At 45.8% G+C, this 24,665-nt stretch overlaps 1 protein-coding gene and 1 long non-coding RNA gene across 3 annotated transcripts; one reads left to right on the top strand and one right to left on the bottom strand.

The window, feature by feature from the left end:
- On the top strand, positions 1 to 5,212 carry LOC116666501. The gene is made up of 2 exons (XR_004323396.1): positions 1 to 711; positions 4,357 to 5,212. It is a non-coding gene; the product is annotated as an uncharacterized LOC116666501 (long non-coding RNA).
- On the bottom strand, positions 5,184 to 23,390 carry ASRGL1 (asparaginase and isoaspartyl peptidase 1). Of its 2 annotated transcripts, none has more exons than XM_032489586.1 (7): positions 23,220 to 23,390; positions 22,441 to 22,644; positions 14,669 to 14,811; positions 13,953 to 14,110; positions 7,763 to 7,878; positions 6,851 to 6,961; positions 5,184 to 6,488 (listed from the first exon to the last, which is right to left on the bottom strand). In XM_032489586.1, exons 2-7 carry the CDS (start codon positions 22,631 to 22,633, stop codon positions 6,283 to 6,285), a joined length of 927 nt encoding a protein of 308 aa, XP_032345477.1. In that variant the 5' UTR covers positions 22,634 to 22,644; positions 23,220 to 23,390; the 3' UTR covers positions 5,184 to 6,282. The 2 variants fall into 2 exon arrangements, with proteins under 2 accessions (XP_032345477.1, XP_006173252.1); XM_006173190.3 differs by having other exon boundaries at positions 5,721 to 6,488; positions 7,763 to 7,881; positions 23,220 to 23,381.
- Positions 23,391 to 24,665: the final 1,275 nt, after the last annotated feature.

Genomic DNA, 24,665 nt, shown 5'->3' with positions numbered 1-24,665 from the left:
TGCAGAGGCCTGGGGAGCCCTTGCCTGCTGGGGCACTGGGAGGAGCCGGCCCAGGGGTTTGGGTCTGACGCAGCAGCAGAGGGAACCCTAGGGGGCTCTTGGGTGACCTAATCCTTGAGGGTGGTGGGCAGGATGGGGCTCCCGGGAGGGCTGGCTGTGGGGGTGCAGAGTCCAAGCCACGAGATGGAGTTCCTAGTTCCTCTGTCTTCATACTTGAGCCCAGGCCCGGCTGCCACCCAAGCGGCCCCCGGGGAGCCTTAACACTGAGATAGGCCGAGAAGCTGGGCGGTGTTGGCACCAGGCCTGAGGCCTGCGGGTGCCAGGGGAGCTGACCCCCTCCTGGGAGCTGCCCCCGGGAGGGGCAGCGCAGCCCCGCCTACCGGGCTTTAGAGCAGCTGGGAGCATTCTGCCCACGCGGCCCGGGCCACGGCGCCTTCCCAATCTGAGCCCCCGAACAGCCTGGTCAGGGGACTGGCCCAGCTGGGGAGGGGTGGTCAGGCCATGGCTCCAGTGGTCAGAGACAGGGAAACAGCGCTGGAACCTCTCCTCTCAAATACAGTGAAGCCCCTTCCCAGGGAGGCCGCCCCAGGGTGCCACAGTGGGGCTCTGGGTCTGAGACCTCGGGTGCCCACGCTCAGGGACATGCCCGTGAAATAAGGCAGGCACGTCGTGCTCCCTGGATGGGCCGCCTGTTTTCTGCAACACATCCAAGTAAGGACTTGGGGCTGGGAGTGCTGAGTGTGTGTGTGGGATGTTCGGTTCTGCAGGGCGCCCCGCCCTGGGTCCTGAGAGCAGTTGACAAACATGCTGGAATTTCTAAGAAGACAGGGACAGGGTGGGAAAGGGTGGGGGCGGGGGGCGGCAGAGGTTTTAGTCATGAGGCATCCTGGGTGTGATATCTGTGTAAGAGCCAGAGATAAGATGAGCAGAGATGGCCGGGAAGATTGGGGAGGCCCGAGGCAGAAAGGCCAGCTCGGGGTGAGGCCGCGGGGCGGAGCAGGGGTCACAGGGAGCTGCAGGCTGAGTGGGCCCAGAGGGAGGGAGGGAGGGAAGAACTCACCTTGGTCTTTCTTACTTTTTGAAAGACTTAAATACTTGATGTCTGAATAGAACACTGGGAGAGAGTTCAGGAGTTCAGAGCCCCAGGGATCTGGCACTGGTGGACGGTAGAATGTTGTTCTCGAAGGCAAGAGAACCCCAGCCTTTGTTCTCACCCCACAGAGAATATTGCTGGATTTGCTGCGAGATTGGCCTCCCGGCGGTGCCAATTTGTAAATCCTTCTGCAAATGCCCTTTGCCCAAGAGGCACTTGGCGTAGGTCCTGCTTACTGTGTGGTCGGCAGGCCTTGGGAGAGGTTGAAGGGGAGGACGTGGCCTGAGAAGAGGTGGCCGGAGGAGGCTCGGAGCAGGAAGGGCGGGGGGCCAGGCCTTTCCTGGAGGCTGCACGAGGCGAACCCGCTCCCCACCTGCTCTCCCCACTCCCGGTCACTCTTTGCCAAATTTCTGGGTGGGGCCCCGTACTCTGGCACAACCCACATTTCCCTTCTCAAACCTTGAGCCCAGTCCTGTTCCCTCAGCCCAGCGCCGCGGGTTTCTGCTGCAGAGGGGACGTTTGTGTTTGACGCGGGCGCCCCTGTGAGAGGGTCTCGCCAAGTGTTCATCCGTCTCAGGGGCGGCAGCCCGACCAGACCAGCCGGGCACCTGGCCCCCCCACCCAACAAGTCAGGGAGTTAAAAACAGGCCAGGCCTGTGAGGAGACTGAGGGGCACAGTCCCCAGTCCAGGCAAGGGACAAGATTTGGACAAACTTGCTGTCGGTGAAGTTTTTTGAGAAGTTTTTTGAGAAAATTTGCATGTTGACTGAGTGTTACAAAAGGTGAGGTTTATTGACATGGAAACGCGGATTGTTAATTGAAAAAGTGTTTAAAAAAGCAGGTATGGTAAGATCTTATTTTGGAGAAGACACCGATGAATATATAACAGGTGTTAACAGTGATATTCACTGGGTGGTAAGACATTTTTCCCCTTATTTTTTTATTTTTGTGGATTTGTTTTCTCACACTTAAAAAGTTTTGTCAATTTTTCCAACTTCTGTAATGAACACATACCCATTTTATTGCATTAAAAGGTTATTTTTAACTAAAAAAGTTCGGTAAAAAATTGCTCCCCTGCCAGGTAACAACCCCGGGGCTGCCTGAGTTGGCCGTGGAGCCAAGGTCTACGGGATGGGAAGAACCAACCTTCCTTCCCCTTTGCTCCCAGCCATAGTTTAGCACCCAAACCCCATCCGAGTTGGGCACAGGATCCAGAAAGTGCTGGTAATTGCAGAGCGAAAAACAGAGTTAACTCTGAGATGATCAGTGCTCTAAAAAAAAAAAAAGAACCCCAGCGTGGTCTCCTCTACCAACCTCGACCTTCCTGGCCCAAACCTCTCACTATATGAAAATCCAAATCCACCTTTTAATTTTTTTTTGTTGGGGGCAAGTAATTAGGTTTATTTATTGATATACTTTTAGAGGAGGTACTGGAAATTGAACCCAGGACCTCATGCATGCTAAACATGCACTCTACCAGCAATTCCACCTTAATAGTGGGTGGGCGGGTGGGGAGCAGAATTTGAAGGGTAAAGTCATTACAAGTGCTGTTCATTCCTGCTTCTCACCTGAGTCTTGGTGGGCACCAGGTACCATGAGGGATGTGTAAAGGACCATCACTCAGGGACGGAGGATTTGGGAGGGGGAAGGCTGAGATAAACCTCCGTTTAACTGGAGTAGATGGGAAACTCCAGTTTCTCTGGGCCTTATTTCATCTTCCAAAAGGGCCAAGTTGTCCCTGTGCCTCCCCATTCACATTAACCTCTCACAGGGGACGAGCTGTGTGACAGTGGCTCAACTCATCTGAGTGCGTGCGTGTGGGGCAGGGGAGGTAGGGTTGCCTGCCCATCTAATGGTATCTGTGCTCTGGATGGAACCACTGCTGGGCACCCACACCCCTTCCAGACCTCATTCCTAGACCTGGTTTTGCCTTGGTCCTTCAGTCCCATTCCTTCCCGGGTCACTCCTACACTGAGCAGGAGGAGGAAGGGCACTGCACTCTCCTTGGCTGGAAGCTCTGCGGGGACACTCCCGTGCTCCCCACCAGCTGCAGTGATGGTTCTGTGCAGGGGTGAAGGCAGCCGGTAGTGGAGCAGGAAGGACGGTGTCCCCACCGGCTTCCCCATGCCACCCACTTGGAAGAGAGAGACATAGCATGTTCCATCCTCCTTTTGCCCTCAGAGTCTATAATCTCTCGTGCTGGAGAAGAATACATCTAGAAAAGACATTATTTGAAAAAAAAAATTTGTTGTCCAACAGCTACAAGGTTAAGGCCCTTCCTTCCAGGACTGTCCCTTCCAGCTGCGCGGGTGGGCCGAGCTGCCCCGGGGCAGAAACCCACTCCCAGCTCTGGGCCCCCATTATGCGCCTTGTGATCCCACCATTTTGCCAGTTCAGGCCAAATACCATAGATCTGTCTTCCCGGCTGGAAGCAGCTGCTGAGGGCCGAGGCTGGGGCTGCCCGGTGGGCTCACCATGGGCCTGGCACCTGGCAGCCGGTGCAGAGCAGCCTTCGTTGTTTTAAGAGTCAGAGACGTGGCTAATTTTGATGGGTTCTGTGGGGCATTTGCTAGTATGTTTTTTTGACAACTGTGCTCTAAAATAAACTGTAGAATTTAAATGAAAATGAAGGTCAGGAACAGGAACCCCTCTTTGGTTCCAAACTTTCAGACCAGATTGTTTTAATCCAAAGTCGAGTTGTCACCCGCCTGGAGCTGCAGGAACGGGTGGACACTGCATGGTTTGCTGCCCTCTTGTGGTAAGAAGTGGTAACAGCTGTGGTCATTTCAGGTCCTGTCCCGCTCCTCTGTGTGTTGGACAGAAGGGGGCTGCCCCTGGACAATGTGTGGGCCAGAAGACCCCTGTGTGGTCTCCACATACAGAATCCTGGGCTAGCGGAGGTGGCCCTTCACAGAGCCGAGGTCTGAGGGCTTGCACAGAGGGGCTGCCGTCCAACGGGGTCAGGTGGCTGGAGCTGAGTCTCCCAGCAGCCTCTCGTGACTAGAGCCACTTCCCTTGTGAACGGATAAGCGCAAAGCCAGGCCTCCCTCCCCATTGCTTCCTTCTTCCTTATCTGCTTAGTGATCTGACTTCGCCAGAGTCTCTTCCTGCCCAACCTGCTGGGGGCTGAACTGTGTCCCCTCAGAACTCCCATGCTGAAGCCCTAACCCCCAGGTGTTTGGAGACAGGGCCTTTGAAGAGGCGCTGGAGAGAAAACGAGGCTGTTGGGGTGGCCCTGATCCATCTGACTGGTGTCCTTACAGGAGGCAGTTTGGCCACAGACGTGTGTGAAAAACAGACCACGTGAGGACGCGGTGAGAAGGCAGCCACGTGCAGGTCAAGGGCAGCTGCCTCCGGAGAATCCACCCCACTGACACCTGGATCTCGGGCCTCTGGCCTCCAGAACCGTGAGGAACCACACGTCCGTCGTGTGAGCCACTGCCTGTGCTATCTTGTTGCTGGCAGCCCTGGCGAACGAACACACCTGCCAACAAAACCCTTGTTTCTAGAGGACGGTTGTTGCAGACGGAGGTTTCCAAGGACATAATCACACCCGCCCCCTCCTGGGCCTGGCCACAGGGTCTCTACGTTCAGAGGATCCAAGGATAAACACCGAGCTGTTGCCCTTTATTTTCATTTAATCGCCATAGTAATCTGTTTTAGAGATGACAAAATCCTCAGACATTAACTTGCCCGGGGTCACCCAGGTTGTAGTGGGAAGCAGGATTCAAACTCCCTTCTGACTCCAGGTGCCACCTCCTCCCGGGCTCAGAGAGCTGACGCGGGTGCAGGGGAGGCCAGGGGACGGGGCTGGGACAGCCCGACCGCCTGGCGCGGAGAACGGTGAGAAGACTGGTCCGTCCGTCCCACTGAGTCCCGCAGTGGTGGTGAGGCTTCTTCCACAACCCATCCGGAAAAAACGCACTTCTTCCGTAAAACTCTCCAACATACTCCACGAGGCAGGACGTCTCATCACATCACACACCACCCTTGTGCCGGAAGCTCTCCTTAACGAGTTTACCTGATGGACCAAGGGAGCTTGTTCGTGTACATTCCGGTCTTTGCCAAGCGACTCCTAACCACACTGTTATTTTTTCAAAATACATTTTATTAGTGGCACATGGAGTTTAAAGTGAAGCAATTTCTTTCCAGAGAGAAGGTAAGCCCTGACAGACTGAAAAACTGGGCAGAAATGTCACAGCAAAAATGCCATTTCCAGTGTAAGGGGGCTAACAGGAACACCTCCACCAGGGAGTCACTTTCTTCGCCAGGCTGACCGCGCTGCACACCCAGCTCAGCTGGGGGAACCCACGGCGCCGGACAGGATGGACAGCAGTAAGTCAGCTCATCTCAGCAGTGCCTGGCCCTTCCTGGTCGCAGGAGAGGCTGAGCGGCCAGGAGCCCCGCCGCTCGCTACGCGAGGGCCCAGAGGGCCAGGCAGGCGGAGGCTGGCCTTGGTCGGCCGGGCTGGCTGGTGGGAAACACGCGGCGAGCAGGCTCGTGTGTGAGCCCAAGAAAACCCTCGGACTTAAAGGAGCTCCAGAGTCATCCTGAGGCCCCTTCATCGGTCGATCAGAGCCGTGGGTTACCAGAGGGGCCTTTCAAAGTATCTGGAAACATGTCTCTATTAGTAAGTCAGAGAAGATCTGAACTTTCTTTGAGAAATCAGTTTGTCCCTCAGAGGTTCTTTTACTCAATGTTCTTCTGACTCGGAACTGAGCTCTGCTGCTCACCTTTGCTTCCTCCACTGGCTCCTCCCTCCCCACCTCGCCCCTGCATTGGGTCCTGCCGGGGGCACTGCTGTCCTCTGGACCCCCACACCTTCCAGCCAACAGCCTCCATCACTGTGGTGGGCCACCCAATTCCAAAAGGCACTCCCTGCACCGAGGTTGCTTCTGTCCTGTTGAGGTCACGCTGTTTCTTCTTTCTAACCTAAGACACTGGGGCCCACTCACGAGGACGGCTCTGCGGGCTGTGTCATCTTCACTAGTCTCATTTTGATCTTAATGTGGGCATTTCTCATATCACTTCGGAATCCGCCCCCAACCAAACACTGATCAAGGCAACAAAACAAGTGACAGACCATAGGATTTTTCCATTTCTAGATCTAATTGAATAAGCTAGATCTCCACACCAGGCAAGCGTGCTTTCCCTCCAAGCTAGCATCTAGAACACAGTCTCCCGGGGGCTTAGGGCAGGTCAGTGACGTTGGTCTCGCCAAGGTCGATTCCAGAGTGCAGCCTGCCGTCCTTTGCGGCCGCCCAGGGCATGGACGTGGAGGTCCACTTTGCCGCCCAGTCTCCTGCTTGGTTGACCAGGATGACGCCACCGACACCTTTGACCTTTGACTTCATATAACCCAACGACATGTCCGCAGCCTCTTCTAACGTCTTTCCTAAAAACAAGGAGAGGTTGAGAAACGATACAAGTTATTGAAAGGAATCTGATGGGAAAAACCAAAGTGAGTGAACAGAGATTCTTGGTAAATGATTTCTATTTGAATGCCTCGGAGAAGCTCTTCACCATACAAGGCCCTCCTTGCCCTGCATGGAGCTGCCCCTTCTCCCACACCCGGGCTCCGGGTCTCCACAGCCCCCTGAGAGTACTCCACACGCTCTCCTTTCCAGACCCGAGTGGAAGGTTAACCCAAAAGCAACATCTGTGGCAAACAGGAAAGGGCTCCCTTCTCCTTCCCCACCTATCTGTAAACAGCTTCTGCTTCCTCGTCCTCGGACAGAATGACCTTGTTCCACGTACCCTGTTCTACGTGGAAGAGCGTGAGTCTGGCCAGGTTCACCTTCAGGATGCTTTCCCCATGTCCCGTCGTGGAAATGGCTCCGATGTCATTGTCAGCATAACCTCCAGATCCTGCTCAAGGAAGGTGGTTGGTTCTAACTGAGCGGCAATAGTCAAGAAATTTAAACACACATCCCAAGCCTAATGCTACATAGATATTTAATCCCAAGAGCGCTGAGGTGTCACTACACAGTGAGCTAGTGAGCGCTGGGTGAATAACCTGAGATGGGGGGATGGAGGGCGCCCCCGCGAGGCAGACCTTCCTGGGGCAGCTACACCAGGTCAGCCCCTCCTTTGCCCCAGAGCACATCTGCCCAGACTGCACAGGGTCTCATACACACACACACACACACTCTCTCTCTCTCTCTCCTGGGAATTAGATAAGGTCCTTCAAGGTTCATGCAAAGCACACTTCACTGTGCACTATCTCAGAAGTAGTGGTGAGTCCCTCTCACGCCACTCAGCTCTAACAACTGCAAACTTAAACTCTCAGCTTGCTTAGTTTGCTCGTTTGAGCCCATGTCTGCGAAGAGGTTTGTGTACTTAACCCTCTGGGAATAGTCTGCAGGTCCTAAAACTGGGGCTGGAGAGAAAGAGGCACTGCGGGGTGTTGGGCCGAGCTCAGCACCCCTTCTCCACCTGCCTCCCAATCACCCCCAAAAGACAGCACCCAGGTAACACGTGCCTGCTGGACACAGACACCTTCTCCATGTGCTCTGGACAACTCCCTCCACCCCCTGCCACTCCCAGAAATTCTGAAGCTGCCACCTTCAGGAGGAGGAAGGAAATGAAGGAAGCAGGGAGGAGGGGCAGGGACCAGAAAATGAGGACGAGACGATGAGGGGAGGGCAGGCATCCACCCCGCAAGCCCACCTATGCACGGTGTGTCCCCGACGCGGCCCGCCAGCTTGTTGACGATGCCCCCTGTGGAGGTCGCATAAGCCACGTTTCCTCTGCAGTCCACGGCGACAGCGCCCACGGTCCCCAAGCTTCTGCCAAAAAGAAACAGGAAAAGTGACAGGCTGAAGCTGAGAGACACTCCCAGAGGGGACAGTGCAGCCTCATACCACTTACATTCCCATACTGTATGTTCATGGCACACGCGACACACTTCGACTCCAGCATTCCCGACTCACGGAAATGGCAAAGCAGGCCTGCCCACGTTATACTCTGCACCTCAGTCATCCTACTTACAGGCCACTGGTAGGGCTTTTAGTCTGAGCAGGTGGGAAGACACTGGAGGGCTTGAGCTGAGATGTGCCACGATCCGGGTTAAGTTTTAAAAGCAATCACTCTTACCACTACCCCTGCGCGGCATGGCTAAAGTGAAAAGGACCTGCTACCAAGTGTGGGCGCAGAGGCGCAGGCGGTGTGACCCTCGGGGAGACCACCTACAGGGTCCACTACAGCCGACTTGGCAGTTTTACTCCCCCATCTCTGTCCAACAGAAACGTGGAGATGGTTTCACCAAGAAAGTGTACAAAATGCTCACAGCAGCACTATTTGTAGCAACAGCAAACCACAAACGACACAAACGTCACCAGAGTAAATAAGCTGTGACGCGCAGGGGACGACCTACTGCCACACTTGGCAAAGGGGCAGTTCTCAGAAATACAATGAGAGGAGGCAGCCGAAAAAGTACGGAGTACATGATCCCACTTAGATAACGTCCAAAAACAGGCACTGCTAATCCACGGTGTTGGAAGCCGGGAGCAGCTGCCTTGCGGGGAGGGCAGGGAACGGGGGTCTGGCTCTGTTCGAGGGTCTTTCTCTGGGTGCTGATCACATGGTGCGTCCACTCTGCGAAAATTCCCCAAGGGCTACATATTTGATCTATGCACGCACTCGCGCTGTGCGCTATACGTCTACAAAAATCATCTTAAAAGAATCATTCTGGCTATTGTGTGCAGACTGAGGGAGATGAGAGTGGAAACAGAGACCAGTTAGGAGCTTGGGAGGCAGTGGTCTGTGTCAGAGTGGTGTCAGAGGGGAGGGGGAGGAGTGGGCTGGACCCGGGACATTTTGAAGGCAGAGTTGGTAGAATTTGCAGGTGAACTGGGTGTGAGAGAGAGAAATCTAAGGCTTGTGGCCTCAGGAACTGAAAGGGAACAAGAAACACTTATTGAAAGGTGGAAGGCTCGTAGGGGTAGGTTTCTGTGTTGTTGCTGGTGTGTGTGGAGGGGTGGGGTGGGTAGTTCTGGACACAAGCTTGAGGGACCTGTTAGGCAATCACACAGGGAGTCTGAATCATAGCTGAACGGAGCCTGGCATTCAAGGGACTAGAATTCTATTTAAAGAAGACAGGAGCCCTACCTTCCATCATTCACAAAAGCCAAGGTGGACAGCTAAGGACCTAAATAAAAACACAAAACAAAATCCTTCAAGAAAACCTGGGCAGCTGCATGTCTCAGGGCGGGGATACCTTCTAAGTTTCTGCTCCTACAGACTATACAAGAAGAGGGAGACTACTATTTATTTGATTACAAAAAAAGAGAGAAAACTTTCACATGGCAAAAATACCTATAAGCAAAGTAAAACCAAGATAAAAACAACAGATTTGGGAATTTTTTTTTTTAGCTGAGAGCCTTAAGATTGATAAGAAGGGGACAGAATAACTAAAGAGAAAAAAATGATCAAAAATAGACAAATTCCTGGAAAAGAATGGCCTACCAACAAAAGTACCCAAGCCGGTGGTCACTGGGGGGAGTGACCACAGTGATGCTCCCACCTCCCACCACGTAAGGAAAGAGGTGCCCAGGGGGCAGCTGGTGGCAGCACGCCCACACCTGCAAGGGGTTGAGGCAAGAATACGAAGGCAAATGGAGGCCCACACATCACGCTTAGTATTTAGAATAAATATGTTCTCTCCTGCCACTGTGATAAATGTATCTTGAAAAAGCACTGCAAAGCTATGGTTCTCATTTGATTAAAAGTTGACAAATTACCAATGATGACAATTTAATTATTATCATGCAAGTCGGGATCCTATGCTGATCAGCTGGTGATGGCTGAACGAGTGGGGAAAAACACACAGACACATGTCCAACTCATAAATGATCATGTGTTTATTCCATAAAATTAATTTTCCTCCCTTCATTTCAGGAAGAACTGATCACGTTCTATGATCAACATGCTTTCTATTGACAAAGTGCCAAATAATGACCTTTCTTCAGTCCGAATAGTTCTTAACAAGCTTTTAATCAATTTTAACTTGGAGAAGCTTCACTCTGCTAAGGCAGTAGCAACGGGAATTATATATAAAACTCTTCATGCTGAGATTTGGAAATGAACCCCGATTTTTTCATTACTGCACTCAAATGCTGTGTGGGGTTACGTACGATAAATTATTATCACAGAAGGTGTTACTAAATATTTTAATTTGATCATTTAAATCACAATCAATTATAGGCATTTTTGTCATCTCTTAACCAGTGTCAGGACCATGCAGAATATCTAAAAATCTTCTTTCAAATTTCAACGATGGTATATTATAAAGAAAACTGAAAATAGGAGTGTGTTGCTCGAGTTTGTTCAAATCTTTCTCCAAATGATACTTACATTTTGATTTATCATGAACAGAACAACTGCCTCTATAGAAACTGGTTTCAGGATCATTTGTGCATGGATCTTTTCCTTCAAGTTAGGCAAATATTTGTTTCCTTGTTTCAATTTCTTTACATTTTATGAGGATGTTATTTTTCTTGCATATTTCACACGTACTTTTGGTTTTATTTCTCTATACTTCAAAAAAATTTTAAAAATTCTTTAAAAAGTGAAATAGCCAAACTTGGATTTTTTTTTTTAAAAAGCTTTTAAGCTTGTCAATAGAAAGGAACAGTTCATACTAAGCGCAAATTCAAAATTAATTTCACCTTCTGTCAAAGTCTGTGATTTGCTCTTTGAGGAGCTCCTGTGGTTGTGCTGGACTCTTGATATCTAAATTCAACCTAATCACCTTAAGAGCATTTAGCGGTATTCCCACCACGCGTCCGAGGTCTGTTATGAGGTTGGATGTGAGTCTAGTGAAGCCGCTCCACCTCGGGCACACCTGGAGAGTCTTGCAGAGGACCCGCCTCTGTCCCACAGCATCCGTGATGGACAGCGGAGGGCATGTCTCCTAGAGATGGATCCACTGGGCTCTGCATGTCACGTAGAATGCTTTTGGATTCTTCGCCAGACTTCGTGTTCCCACAGCTTTTACATACCCTCCACGTTAGCTCCATTATCACAGGCCTGCCTTTTAAATGCCAGCTTTTCAACATGTCTTCTGACCATGGCACATTCTAGCTGAACGGAATTGTTAAAAATTTTAGATATGATTTCAGCTCTTGCTTTACTACACATTAAATTAACCTATTTGAATTCTCTATCCTAGATAGTAATCATTCGTTTTTGTTTTCCCCTAACTACATGTTTGGCATTTTATCAAATTTTGAACTAATTTTCACAAACCTAGAAATTTCCTATTGTTTTCTGTAAACATTGTGTTGACAGTACCATTGAAAGCACCATTATGCTTGGCCAAATACTATTATTCCTTCATGAACATTACATCAATATTTTCTTTTATCTTCTCCGGTGATCAACTGTCTACTGTTTATTCAGCCGTTTCCACCCAATTCTAATACCTGCATGCGTCCTTTTTTTGGTAAACGATTCTTTGTGATTAGCAATTAAATCTTCCTTTAGTAAAGAACGTGAAGTTGTAGGGACTTCATCTGAATTGTTCAAGCTGTGGATTTGGTGAGAATAATATTCCTACTAATTTTCATTGTTCTGATAAGTAATTCAATCTTCATGGAACCAGGAATTTATAATGTTCTGAATTTTATGTGGGTCATCCTGGGAGAAGACTGCTTACTTTTAAAGCAGACTGTTTCTTTGAAGATTTTTTACTTCTTTTTTCCGTTTAGCTTTTTTTTTTCTTTTGTGAATTCCACTTTAGTATTCTTCTATCAAAATCTTGACTTGTACTCATTTTCAATCATCTAGGAATTAAAAAGTAAAAATGTAACTATACTGACAGTGTACAAAATTAGAATATATTTTCATCAAAATTAAGAGCAAATCCAAAAAAGAGAATAAAAGTAATTTGAAGATATAATTTCAGAAGTTAGTTTTTTCTAAAATATACAAAATTATCTATTAATATTAAAGTCTAAACATGAATTATAATTAATATAACATTTTAAAGAAACATTACTTAAAAGCTAAAAATCTCAACATTTTTGAAAGTTTAACTCAATCTTAAGTATTTTTATAAAAGTAAAATCATCCATAATTCTAATATTGTGTCCATTTAGTTGCTGACATAAAGAAGGGGTTCTTCACGCATGTTCTGTTTAGACCTGTGCTTCCGATACAGCGGCCACTAACTGTCTGTGGCCGCTGAGCCCTGGAAATGTGGGCAGTCCACAGCGAGACGTGCTGGCAGTGTGAAAGACACATCAGATTTTGAAGATTTAGCATGAAAGAATGTAAAATATCTCATAAATAATTTCTTATATTGATCATATGTTGAAATGATAATATTTTGGGTGTACTGGGTTAAATATATTATTAACATCACTTTCTTTTTACTTTTTTAAAATGTGGCCACCAGAAAATGTTAAACTACATATGCGGCTCTCATATTTCTATCGGATGGTGCTGGTCTAGACCGACGTGCATACAAATCTAAGAGTAGCAGGAATCAGCCCTCATGTGCAGGTCCTGCGGACTCCATGCTGATTTATGAGTAACTGCAGGACCAAACAGAAGCGTGGAGACAGGAGAGAAGGAGGGCACCGGGCACTTCTGGGAAACAATACTTTGTTATGTAAGAATTTATTTGACAAATTACTAATCTGTCTTTTTCTCTTACCTAAGGCGTTCTGCTGTTCAATGCTTCCCCACACTCCACAGCAGTGTCCATTTTTGACGTCAGCAGTAGCATAATCCACACGCCTGTAGACTCAGGTGGCCTTTACTTCCAAGACACAGAGGAAGAAATGCAGAGAAGCACTTCCCTGGGGGCTGAATGATATTAGTCACAGAGCGGATGACGAGGGTGACGCTGTACCACTGCTGAGCGATAGAGGTGCTGTGTATCTGCAGTAAACCAACTGTTTTGTGTGTTTGTGACATGAGGTTCCCCTAAAGCGCAGGGCCCAGGGCAGGAGCCCCTCTTGCTTATATCAAAGAGCAGTACTGGCTGGTGGAGACGCGCGTTGTTGTCGAGTTTTTGGAAAGCAATGTGGCGACATCTATTAAAATGTACATCAACCATTGATAAAGCAACCCTGTTCCTGAGACTTCACCTACAGACACAACAGCACACTTGGTGAGCACGACCAACAGCTACCAGCATGTGGCCAATCTTGTAAAACAGATCTTGACCCGGGGACACCTCAGAATTACCTAGGAAACTCTTCTAACAGACCTGCATGGCCTCCCTCCTCAGATCTACTGAGTTAGATTCTTTAGGAAAAGAGTTCAGATGTGTGTATTTTGAAAAAGCTCCTTAGGTGATACTAAAGTACACCTCTGGTTAAACATTACAAATCGGGAAGAGTATGCAGAGTTAATAGACTACATTCCATTATAAACCTCCAGGTCACATTCAGATTTTATTTTTGAAATTTTGCTTTAAAGAAGGGGGATTTTATTTGGGATTCAGAAAACTATAACTCAGAACCCATGATTAATTCACTTCTAAGAGCTGTACTGACTTCTATGCACTGTGTAAGAGTCGAGATCACAGAGACCTGTGTAGTCTCCTTAAGATGACAAACTGACCCAGAAGCATCCGGGTAATTAATGTAGTAATACACAGCATCCATCTGTTAACTCATGCTGGAGAAGGAGCTCTGGTAGCTTGAGTCACTATTCACAGGAGTAATAAATGAGGTTAAATTTCAAAATCAAAAGAGCAGTTTTCCCATTATTTAGTGTGAACTGTTTTGCACAAAAACTGAAACTACCAAGTGATTTTTGTCTTTTATTAAGAAGTGGATAATCACGAATTTGTCAAACATTCATACTTGAGTAACTCCCCAGAATGTGAGCCCCAGACGACACTTACTTTTGATGGTCTGACTTCTGAGCCCCTTTCTCATGCTTTTCTTTTTCTAGGCGTTTTACGTTTCTCTCTGTTACCAGCTGCTCTCCAGGAACTGCTGGGAGCCCCATGGCCGCTGCAAATTTCGCTGCACCTTGGTCAGTCAGAAAGCAGTGAGGTGTCTTGAGCCAGAAAGAGATAGGAAAGTAGTTAGTTTTTTGAAAAGTTAAAATCTTTAAACTGTTCCATCCGTGTGGAAATAACTATTCTCTCTGGGTACCAAGCCTCAAAAATGCAAATTCTACTGGCTTGCTTTTCTGAATGTTGAAAAAAGCCTAGCTCTCTGAGTTTTTGTATTTTCAAAAAAACCCCCCAAATGATGGAATATTACTAGGAATTCAACTTACATATGATCTTAAATTTAGAGAACTTAATCCATTTGTATTTAACACATGCTATTTCAGCAGTTGGTCTCTTCAGTTTGTATGTGTTATGTTACATGTGTTGAGAGAAGGCTGAAGAATATACAGGAAGGTAACATGAAAACTGTAATCAGCAGTCAAGTGATCATGAGTCAAATTACATCATCAACGGGGTCAGAATCCTGGTTTATTTTTGTTCTTTCATACAATTTTAGGAGAAGAGTGATGTCAAGGACTTTCCTGCAGTCAGCCCCCTTTTAGTCACTGACATATGGCAGTGACAGTTCCTCGGGGGAAGGGTGCCTTAGTCACGTATACCTTTTCCATAACAAGTCTTGCAAGTTTGATGGGATTTGCGACACAGCGGACTGCGGACACCGCTCCTGCAGACAAGTCTTTCCCATTCATAATACTAGCATCCATTTCAACTTCACCATTTTCGTTCAAGACAGATCCACAACCTAAAATCAAAAAGAAGTCTCAAAGCCAGAATTAAGAATTTAGAAATGGCTTCGGAGTTTCCTCTAAACTGCTGACTTAAATTTATCCTCTACTCCATTGTCAAAGGAACATTTTTAAAAACACAAATCTGACTTGGTACCCCTTGACTTACAAAATAAAAGATATGACGCCTTTCCTGATTCGGCTCCTGACTTACTTTTCCAGCTTCATCTCGTCTCCTTGGCTACATTTTACTGAAATATTAGATCCCCTTGATGTACCATGAGCTCTCATTACTCTGTTCTCTTTACCACTAGCACCTTCTCTCCAACTTTCTCTGCCCAGACAACACCTGTCAGCCTAGCTATTCTTAACCACTGTGTGACTGTTTCCTCATCTATAAAAGGGGATAAGAGCAAAGCTCAAGAATATTTAATGGATTATAAAAATACCCAACACCTGACAAGTATTTGGTACCTAATAAGAAATTACTGGGCACACAAACAGGAAATACGACGCATAATTAAGAAATGCTCTTCCACTGGGCTGTAACCCCCCACCACCCCGTGATGTATTATTTTATATATATATAATGCTGGGTTTGATTTGATAGTGTTTTCTTGAGGATTTTGCATCTATGTTCATGAGGGATCCTAGTTTGAAGTTTTATTTTCTTATATCTGTCTGGCTTTGATACGAGGGTAATACTGGCTTCACATGATGAATTGGAAAGTGTACTCTCCACTTCGGTTTTTCTTGAAGAGTTGTATAAAATCGGTATCATTTCTTTGTAAATGTCTGGTAGATTGGCTTTTTATTTTGATGGGAAGTTTTTAACTAAGAAATCAAATTCTTTAATAGATATGGGACTATTCAGGCTATCTTTCTTTGAGTGATCTTTGCCAGTTGTCTTTCAAGGAATTTCTATTTTGTGTAAGTTGGTGAATTTGTAGCATTTTTTTCTATCTAAGGCTTTTAACTGTCCAGTATGGTTTGTAGAGAGGTTCCCTCTTTCATTCCTGATATTTGTAATTTGTGTCTTTTTTTTTTTTTTGTCGGTCTAGAGTTTATCAAGTTTATTGTTCTTTTCAAAAAACTAGCTTTTGGTGTGGGGGAGGGGGATTTTGTAGATTTTTCTGTTTTTTTCTTTTTCTGTTCTGAATTTCATTGATTTATCTTTATGATTTCCTTTCTGCATTCAGCTTGTTTTATGCATAATTTGTTCTCTTTCCTATTAGATCATTAATTTGAGACTCTTTTCTAATACGATTGTTTAATTTTTTATTTAATTTAATGTTTTAAATTTTACCCTAGCACTGCTTTGATTGCATACTACAAGTTTTTGCATGTTGTCTTGATTTTCATTCTATTCAAAATGTGTCCTAATTTCCCTTGTGACTTCCTCATTGATTCATGGGTTAAGTGTGACACTTAATTTCCAAGTATTTGGGGATTTTTGAAATATCTGTTACTGACTTTTAGTTTAATTCTGTTACGATCAAAGGACATACTTTGTGTGATCTGCACTCCTTTAACTTTGTAAGGTTTGTTTTTGGCTCAGAATCTGTTCTATCTTGCCCTTTGCACTTAAAGAGAACGTGTACTCTGCTGTTGGATGGAAAGTTCTATAAACTCAGTAAGGTCGAGTTCATTGATAATGTTGCTCATACCTTCTGTATCTTGATTGTCTGTTTCTATTGATTACTGGGAGAGGAGTATTGAATTCTTTTATTGTAGCTGTGAATTCGTCTGTTTCTCCTTTGAGTTCTATCAGTTTTCACTTCATGTATTTTGAAACTGTTGTTAGCTATATAGCTTGTTGCCTTCTTGGTGAACTGACCCTTCCATTACTTACCATCATTATTATTATTTAATGTTCCTTATTCTGAGGTATACTTTGCCCAATATTAGTACAGTTGCTCCAGCTTTCATTTGACTCATTTTGGCATGGTATAATCTGTCCATTCTTTTACTTCTAATCTATTTGCATCTTTATATTTAAAGTGGATTTTTTATTGGCAGCACATATTGTGTCCCATCTTTCTGTACAGTTTGACAGTCTGCTTTTTATTGGGCTGTTTAGACCATTTACATTTAATGTGATTACTGATATGGTTAGGTATACATTTGTCATCCTGCTGTTTGTTTTCTACTGGTTCAGTCTATTCATTGTTCCCTTCCCCCCTTTTTTTCATAAATATATAATAAACTGATCTTTGACTAAGGAAGTGTGATACTGTGATTCAGAGTAAATACATATTTTGGTCTTTGTCCAGGTTCTAGTTCACAGCTGCCAAAACCCTTGAAATTTCCTAAGGGAGAAGAGCAATGGGAGCATCTTTTGTTATAATATTTGGTCTTTTGTCCTCAATTCCTGTGATCACTTCAGATCCATATTGGGTGTCTTATAATAGGCTGCTTTCAACCACAATCCAGTTTATGTTAATGAGGTGACTTCTGAAAAGGTGGGGAGGCTGGTTGTCAGGGGAACCAACCATGATTAGAGGGTTGGAACTTTTAGTCCCACGCCCTGATCTCTGGGGATGGGAGAAGGACTGGAGGTTGAATCAGTCACCAGTGGCCAATGATCTAATCAATAATGCCTTTGTAATGTAGCTTCCATAAAACCCCCAAAGGATGGGGTTCTGAGAGCTTCCAGGGTGGTGAACAAGAAGGCTTCCATGTGCTAAGGTCGGACCACAAGCTCCACTGGGACAAGAGGACTCCACCCTTTGTATCTCTTCATCTGGCTGTTGATTCCTATCCTTTGATATCCTTTGTAATCAACTGGTAATCTAGTGAGTAAATTGGTTTCCTGAGTTCTGTGAGCCTCTCTAGCAAATTCATTGGGGGGTTGTGGGGACCTCTGATTTATAGCTAGTCTGTCAGAAGCTCAGGAAACAACATGGACTTTCAGTTGGCATCTAAAGTGGAGGGCAGTCCTGTGGGACTGAGCCTGTAACCTTTGGAACCTGATGCCATCTCCAGGTAGTTAGTGTCAGGCTTGAGTTGAACTATAGGACACCTAGCGGGTGTCCAAGAATTGCTTGGTCATGTGGAGAAGCCCACACCCACTGGAATTGGGTGCAGAATCTCCAGAGAAAGACAATACAATGGAGCAAAGACAAGTCTTTTTAACAAATGGTGCTGAAATATGGATATCATATGCAGAAAATCTAGACACAGACCTTGCACCTATCACAAAAATCATCTGAAAATGGATCACAGGCCTAAATGTAAAATGCAAAACTGTGAAGCTGCTAGAATATAACACAGGAAGAAATCTAGATGACCTTGGGTTTGGCTTTTTGGATACAACACCAAAGGCATGAAAACCATGAAAGGAAGAAATAGTTAAGTTGGACCTTATTGATATAAAACATTTCTGCTCTATGAGAGACATTGTCAAGAGATAAAAAGACAAGCCACAGATTGGGAGAAAGTATTTACAAAAGACATAACTGATAAAAAACTTATCCAAGATATACAAAGAACTCTTAAAACTCAACAAAAAGAAAAGAAACAACCTGATTGAAAAATGAGTCAAAGATTTTAACAGACAACTTAACGTAGAAGACATACAGTGGCACATAAACATATGAAAAAAATCAACTGTATTTTCACATTCTAGCAATGAACAACTGGTAGTTGAGATTTTAAAATTTACAATAGCACCAAAATACATGAAATAATTAGCTATAAATCTAACAAAATATTTATAAGATTTGTACACTGAAAACTACAAAACACTGATGAAAGAAATCAAAGGAGAGCCAAATAAATGAAAGTATATTCTGTGTTCATGGACTGGAAGGCTCAGTATTGTTAAGATTTCAATTCTTTACAAACTAATCTACAGGTTCAGCACAATCCTAATAAAAATTCTAGTGGAATTTTTTTGGTGGAAATTGACAAGATGATTCTCAAATTTGTAGGAAAGACAAAACAATCATGAAAAAATAGAGTTGAAAGACTTTTACTATCTGATTTTAACACACTATAAAACTATGGTAATCAAGATACCCTGATGTTGGTGAAAAGATACACATACAGATCAATGGAACAGAACAGAGTCCAGAAATAGATCTGTATGTATAAAGTCAGATGATACTCAACAATGGATAAAGACCTGCCTTTTCAGCAACTGGTGCTGAGAATTATGCAAAAACTGAACCCTGATATATACTTCATACCATATACAAAAACTTATTAAAAATGGATCACAGACCTAAATTTAAAACACAGAATAATAAAATTTCTAGAAGACAAGAGAAAATATTTGTGATCCTGGGTCAGGCAAATATTTCTTAAGATACAACACAAAAAAGCAGGATCCATTAAAAAAAGGGATAAATTGGACACTACAAAATTAAGAACTTCTGTTCTTTAAAAGACACTGTTAAGAGAAAGAAAAGACAAGCCAAATAGGGGAAGAAAGTATCTGCAAATCACATATTTGATATATGACCTATATCTAGAATATATAAAGAACTCTTAAAACTTAATAATAAGAAAAAAAACCTCAATAAAGAAATTGACAAAAGTCTTGAAAAGATGCTAAAACAAATGTCATTTACCATTAGGGAAATACAAATTGATACAAAATGAGATTCTACCATACACCTCTTAGAATGGCTAAAATAAAAAATACTGACAATATCAAGTGCTGGTGAAGAGGTGGAGTAGCTAGAACTTTCATATATTGCTGGTGGGAAAAAAAAATGGGGGTCACTTTGGAAAACAATTTGGTAGTTTCAAATAAAGTTAAATATATAGTTGCCATATGACCAGCAGTCCCACACTTAAGGTATTCACCCAAGAGAAATAAAAACTTAGGTGTACACAAAAAACCTGTATGTCAATGTTTATAGTGATTAGCAGTGATTAGCCTCCAAATGAACATGTCCTTCAGTTGGTAAATGACCAAAACTATGGTATATCCACACAATGGAATACTACTCAACAGTATAAAAGGACAAACTACCAGTACTTGTGTCAACATGGGTGACCCTACAATGCCTTATGCTAAATGCAGAATCCAGACTCAAAAGGCTACACTGTATGATTCCATTTATGACATCCTGGAAAAGGCAAAAACCATAGGGGCAGAAAACATATAAGTTGCAATTAGGGGCTGGGGGTGAATGGAGGTGTGGACACCAGGGGACATGGGAGAATTATTGAATAACAGAACTGTTTTATATTTTGACTGTGGAGGTAGTTACATGACACTGTCACATTTATGAAGCTGTACACAAAAAAGGGGAAATTTTACTATATATAAAAATAATGCTAAAAAAAACCCCTTTTGAAATTGTACAGTATTAGGCCAGTGGATTCTAAGCCTGGTTGTACTTTAGAATCACCTGGAAAGCTTCAAAGCAAATAAACAAAAAACAATTCCTAGACCCCATCACAGATCTTTACCTTATAGATGGATGTTACATTGTAAGGAGTTCAGGAAGAGGGTGGTAAATAAAAATCCTGCTATTTCAGAGACTGACTGCTTATAAAATTGAATTGTAGGGAAAATAAATTATTTAAAGTTCTGTGTAAATACTGCTCAACTTCAGGCCCAGAAAGCAAAGGGTCATGATTTGGTTGTCAATCTAAGTAAATCTTTAAAGAATATTTCTAGCATCCAAATCTAAAAGTTCAATTTTTACAGTGTTGCTGTCTAAAAAACAATTCTTTTTAGTAAACTAAGTATTATGAAAAAAGCTTTAAACACAAAATGAAACCCCTATTGAAAATGTGAATATAATGTAAACAAAGGCAATGTTTCACAAACATTCAGACAAGCTGTGTCATGAATGTTAATCATTGCCACCTAACTCGGTAACTGCTGGGAGTTCACTTTTTGTATCAAGTTCCCAAACAGTTATTGTAGAGAATTATAGCATTGTATAGGATTTGTATGTATATACAAATCTATATATTATATAGGATTATAGAGGCTGCTAGAAATAGTTTGCTTGTATGGACCTCAGTTGGGAAAGGCAAATGGAAAACAGAGCTCAAGGTGGACAGTATGCTGTTATGACCCCTGTGGAAGCACCCAATACCAAAAAGGTATGTCAGGAAACAGCCACTGCCCTGACTCACACCAAGGGTCACTGTGATGCTGAGAACACCAAGCCTCAACATGCCTGGGAAAGGAGATTATCTACTGGAATTTGCAATGGGACATCCTGCCAGGATGGGTGAGGGGGAACTGCTCAGTCCCCACTGGGATCCCATTGTCTGGCTGAAAGCTGGACCTGTTGAAATGCATTATGTGCACAACACTGAGAAAGAGAAGGTGGGGGTTCTGGTCCAGCCTATCCGGCCCCCAGTCCCATCTCCTCTGGCTTGACAGCGCTGCCTCCCCTGGCTAACAGTTACGGTATGTACAACCAGGTCAAGTTCCTAAGGCTGCCAACCTCCCTCTCCTCAGGGCCCGGTGGGCACTTTCTGTTTCTCGCTGGGACGATCATTGGGCTGTTGTCTTTGTGCCCTCCATTTTGGCCTGGAGGACAGGACAGCATACACAAGGTCCTTACTAAGTTCACTCACCAAGCTCTGAATGAGAGCCAACAAAGCCTGTCCTCACTGCATGCTGAAATGTCTAAATAGAAAAGCTCTCCTCCGAAATAGGATGGCCTTGGACATCACTACTGCCTCGCAAGGTGGTACCTGTGCTGTTATCGAAACAGAATGCTGGGTGTTCATACCTGATAAGTATGTTAATGTATTGTCTTTGTTAAATCACAGAACACGAGTGATCACTCTCAGTGATCTGGCTCCCAGCCTAGGGGACTTAGGAACAATGATCTGAACCATGGGGCTCTTGGTAAAAAAAGGTATCACTGATTTGGGGAATTATCATCTTAACTTGTGTTTTCTTTTGCATCTGCCTCCAATGTAGTCAGATAGCTCTTGAAATACCACACTGACCACTCAGGACACACTGATGAAAACGGGGTGTGTGCGAATGTAAGAGCCAGTAACGAAGGGAAGAGTGCTGGGGGAAATCATGGAAAGAATGTGAAAGCCATTGACCTGTGGGCTGGCTGGGGTGGGGAAATGGGTGGCATTCACTCCCTTCCCCTGGAATGTGCCCTCCACTTGACTTCCTGCTCTAGAAGCTGCCCAAGGACACAGTCGTGAGGTAGAAATGTGGTGTTGACACCATCTGGACAGTATAGGGGGCTTTTAAGATTCTGGTGGGCTCGGACAGAGGTCTACTTATCTTGCAAGATGAGCCTTTTATGTAAGTTCCCATAAACCTGCCACCTCCCAGTCTGGAGTTGTCTGCCTTTTTCTTCAGTTTCCCCTTGCCCTCCCTTATGGGAGTTTTATTCAGATTACATCCAGAGGCTCCAGAGGTTGCTACCCAACAGCAGTCTACTCCTTGCCCCCCCCCCCCAAAGGCTCTTGATACGTTAATTCTAGGAAGCGGGTTAAAGAAAAAGGAGTAATGAATTTAAAAATTCTTTAAGGCAACTTGGTCAACAAATAAAAAGGGAAACTCTAAAATCTCTTTAGCACATCAGGTTGTACCATAAAAAGGAATAGATTCATTGACACTTTAGAAAGGTTCTATTTTGTTTGCGGGGGAGAAGCTTAACCCGGTCTGGCGTCAGTTACCAGTTGCGGTGCAAATGTACCTGCGTTGAACTCGGGATCATCTTCCAGGACGGTCACGGCTCCTTCCACGGCGTCAACTGCGCTCCCTCCCTCCTTGAGGATGTTGTAACCCGCGGTGGCGGCTCTAACGATGCCCTGGCGCACACGCTCTTTCCGGTCCTTGGAGATATTGCTGGCTCCGCCACCGTGGACCACGATGACGGTGGGATTCATGCCGACGGATCCTAGGGATCAGGAAGATGAAAGTGTCATTTCAGGCGGGTCCAAGAAACCCCGCACGGGGCATGACTCCCACTGGGGACAGGGTCCAGTTTCTACTCCGGGAGGGGAGAATGTTTACAGCCGAAGGCAAATTCCTGAGACTCAGGGAGTAGGGTGGACAGAGGCGGCTCGGTTTGAACTTTGCACGAAAAGTCCAGAGCGCACGCCCCTGGCCCCGCGCACCCGCCGGCTTCAAGGCGGAGGTAGGATGCTCTGCGATTCAGAGCCCGCGGCGCCTCCTCGCCAGCTGCTCTCGGGCCTCAGTTTCCCTGGGGAAACCGGGTTCCCGTTCGGTGCTGGGTCCCAGGCCGGGGAGGGGTGGGGATGGAGCGCGGGGCTGCAGCTCCAGCCTTCGTCTTCTGCCCCACGTCGCGCCTCGATTTCCCGGGGACGTGTCCCCAGCTCCCACCCCCGCCGCGGGGCCAGAGGCGGCCTGAGGGCTGGATCTTGCCAGTGCCCTCCCGCCTCCAGCCACCGACACCTGGGAGGGTGCTTCCCCGGCACTCGGGCAGCTGCTCACGCAGGCCCATGGACTTACCAAGGACGCCGCAGGAGGCGGACGCCGGGGCTTTAGGCTGTGCTGAGCCGCCCAGGCGGCCTCGGAACCTGCAAGTCCAGCCCTTCCCGGTGAAGCAGTTCTGGGAACCGCTCTGCTCGCAACCGCTCGGCAGGCAACGGCTCCGCGCCTGCGCACGAGGGGGGACAGGCGCGCCTCGCAGAATTACCGTAAAGCCCCGACGCGCGGCAGCGGCGCAAGCGCTTCTGCTGGCGTCTGCACTTCTGCCGGCGTAGCCGCTTCCTGCTCGACTCCCACTGTCGGGCTCCTAGGACAGGGGCTATGCTGGCTCTCCACGCTCGAGAGCTTCCTACTTGTATGCGGGGAACTCCTCCTCCTCCTCCTTACGGGGCTGGGGACGTGGTGGTGCCGTTGATGAGATAAGTGAAGTGACGTGCTGCAGTTTTGTAAACTGAAAATTGAAAAGCACAGCCGCACGCGCTTAAGTCCTTCCTCTACCCAAGAGGTTTTGCAGCCTTGCTAGTTATTCATTTAGATTCAGTCTCTTCCTTTTAATTCTCTCTCCTCTTAACCTTTGGTAAAGAACAGAAAGATAAACGTGGTCACTGATCAGTTTCTGTGATAGGGTCCTCTTGAGGGGGGAAGCCCCATGAAAAAGACCAGCAGGACCCCCAGGCAGGGCCACTACTTTCCTGCCAGCGCCATCTGGTTCCCTGGCCCAGGGTATTATCTGGCTTTTTGCCTCTATAAAACAGGCGGTCTTCTAGGAAAGAGGAACTTACCCCTAAGATTCTATTGGTTCCCTGAGCTCACTCCTGATTGGCCCATTTCTATCATTCCTAATTGGTCCATTTTTGTCATTCCTGATTGGTCCACTTTGTTATACTTTATTTGCATATGATGTTGCAAAATGTTGCAAGGTCTTTACTGGTAGCCTATAAAAGCCTGTGTAAACCGACAGACGGGGTCCAGAGCTTGCAGTGTTAATTGCTCTGGACCTGCTGGCTTAATAAACCTGAGTTCTCTAATCCTCCAAATGCTGCTTGGTCTCTCATCAGGATCCAGGTTGCTGTCACAACTGAGCTGTAACATTGAACTGTAACACACTTTGCTGCAACAATCTGAGCCTCAGGATCCCCGTTCTGAATTCCTTCAATCACAGTGCTTTAATTTTATTTTGTTGACACTTTCTCTCCTCCATACCCCGGAGCATTCTTTTAAGGCTCTGACCCCTTAATGATGGAACCAATTACCTGTATTCCCTGGGAGCTTCCCGAGATTACCGATTACCATTACCATAGCGTCCTTCAAACTGAGTTTACGTTTCTATCCGGTAAAACAACTGTAAGATACTAGATGAGTAGCATGAACCAAACGATACATTATTCTACTATGTAAAGTAGAGGCAAAAGCTCACAAGGCCCAAAGCTTTGAATTAGAAGAAATAAGCAGTGGGCATTGCCCAGG

This window comes from Camelus ferus, chromosome 10, assembly GCF_009834535.1.
Source record: "Camelus ferus isolate YT-003-E chromosome 10, BCGSAC_Cfer_1.0, whole genome shotgun sequence".
NCBI lineage: Eukaryota > Metazoa > Chordata > Mammalia > Artiodactyla > Camelidae > Camelus > Camelus ferus.
Note: the sequence above shows the minus strand (reverse complement) of the source record. Positions and strands in the feature narration are given on the sequence as shown.

Coding starts and splice junctions, on each gene's coding strand:
- ASRGL1 (XM_006173190.3), bottom strand. CDS start 22,633: ATGAATCCCACCGTCATCGTGGTCCACGGTGGCGGAGCCAGCAATATC. Junction 7,882..13,952: donor CAGAAGTCAGACCATCAAAA/GTAAGTGTCGTC, acceptor TCTTTTTGGCAG/AAGCTTGGGGACCGTGGGCG. Junction 6,962..7,762: donor CGGGGACACACCGTGCATAG/GTGGGCTTGCGG, acceptor TTCCTTGAGCAG/GATCTGGAGGTTATGCTGAC.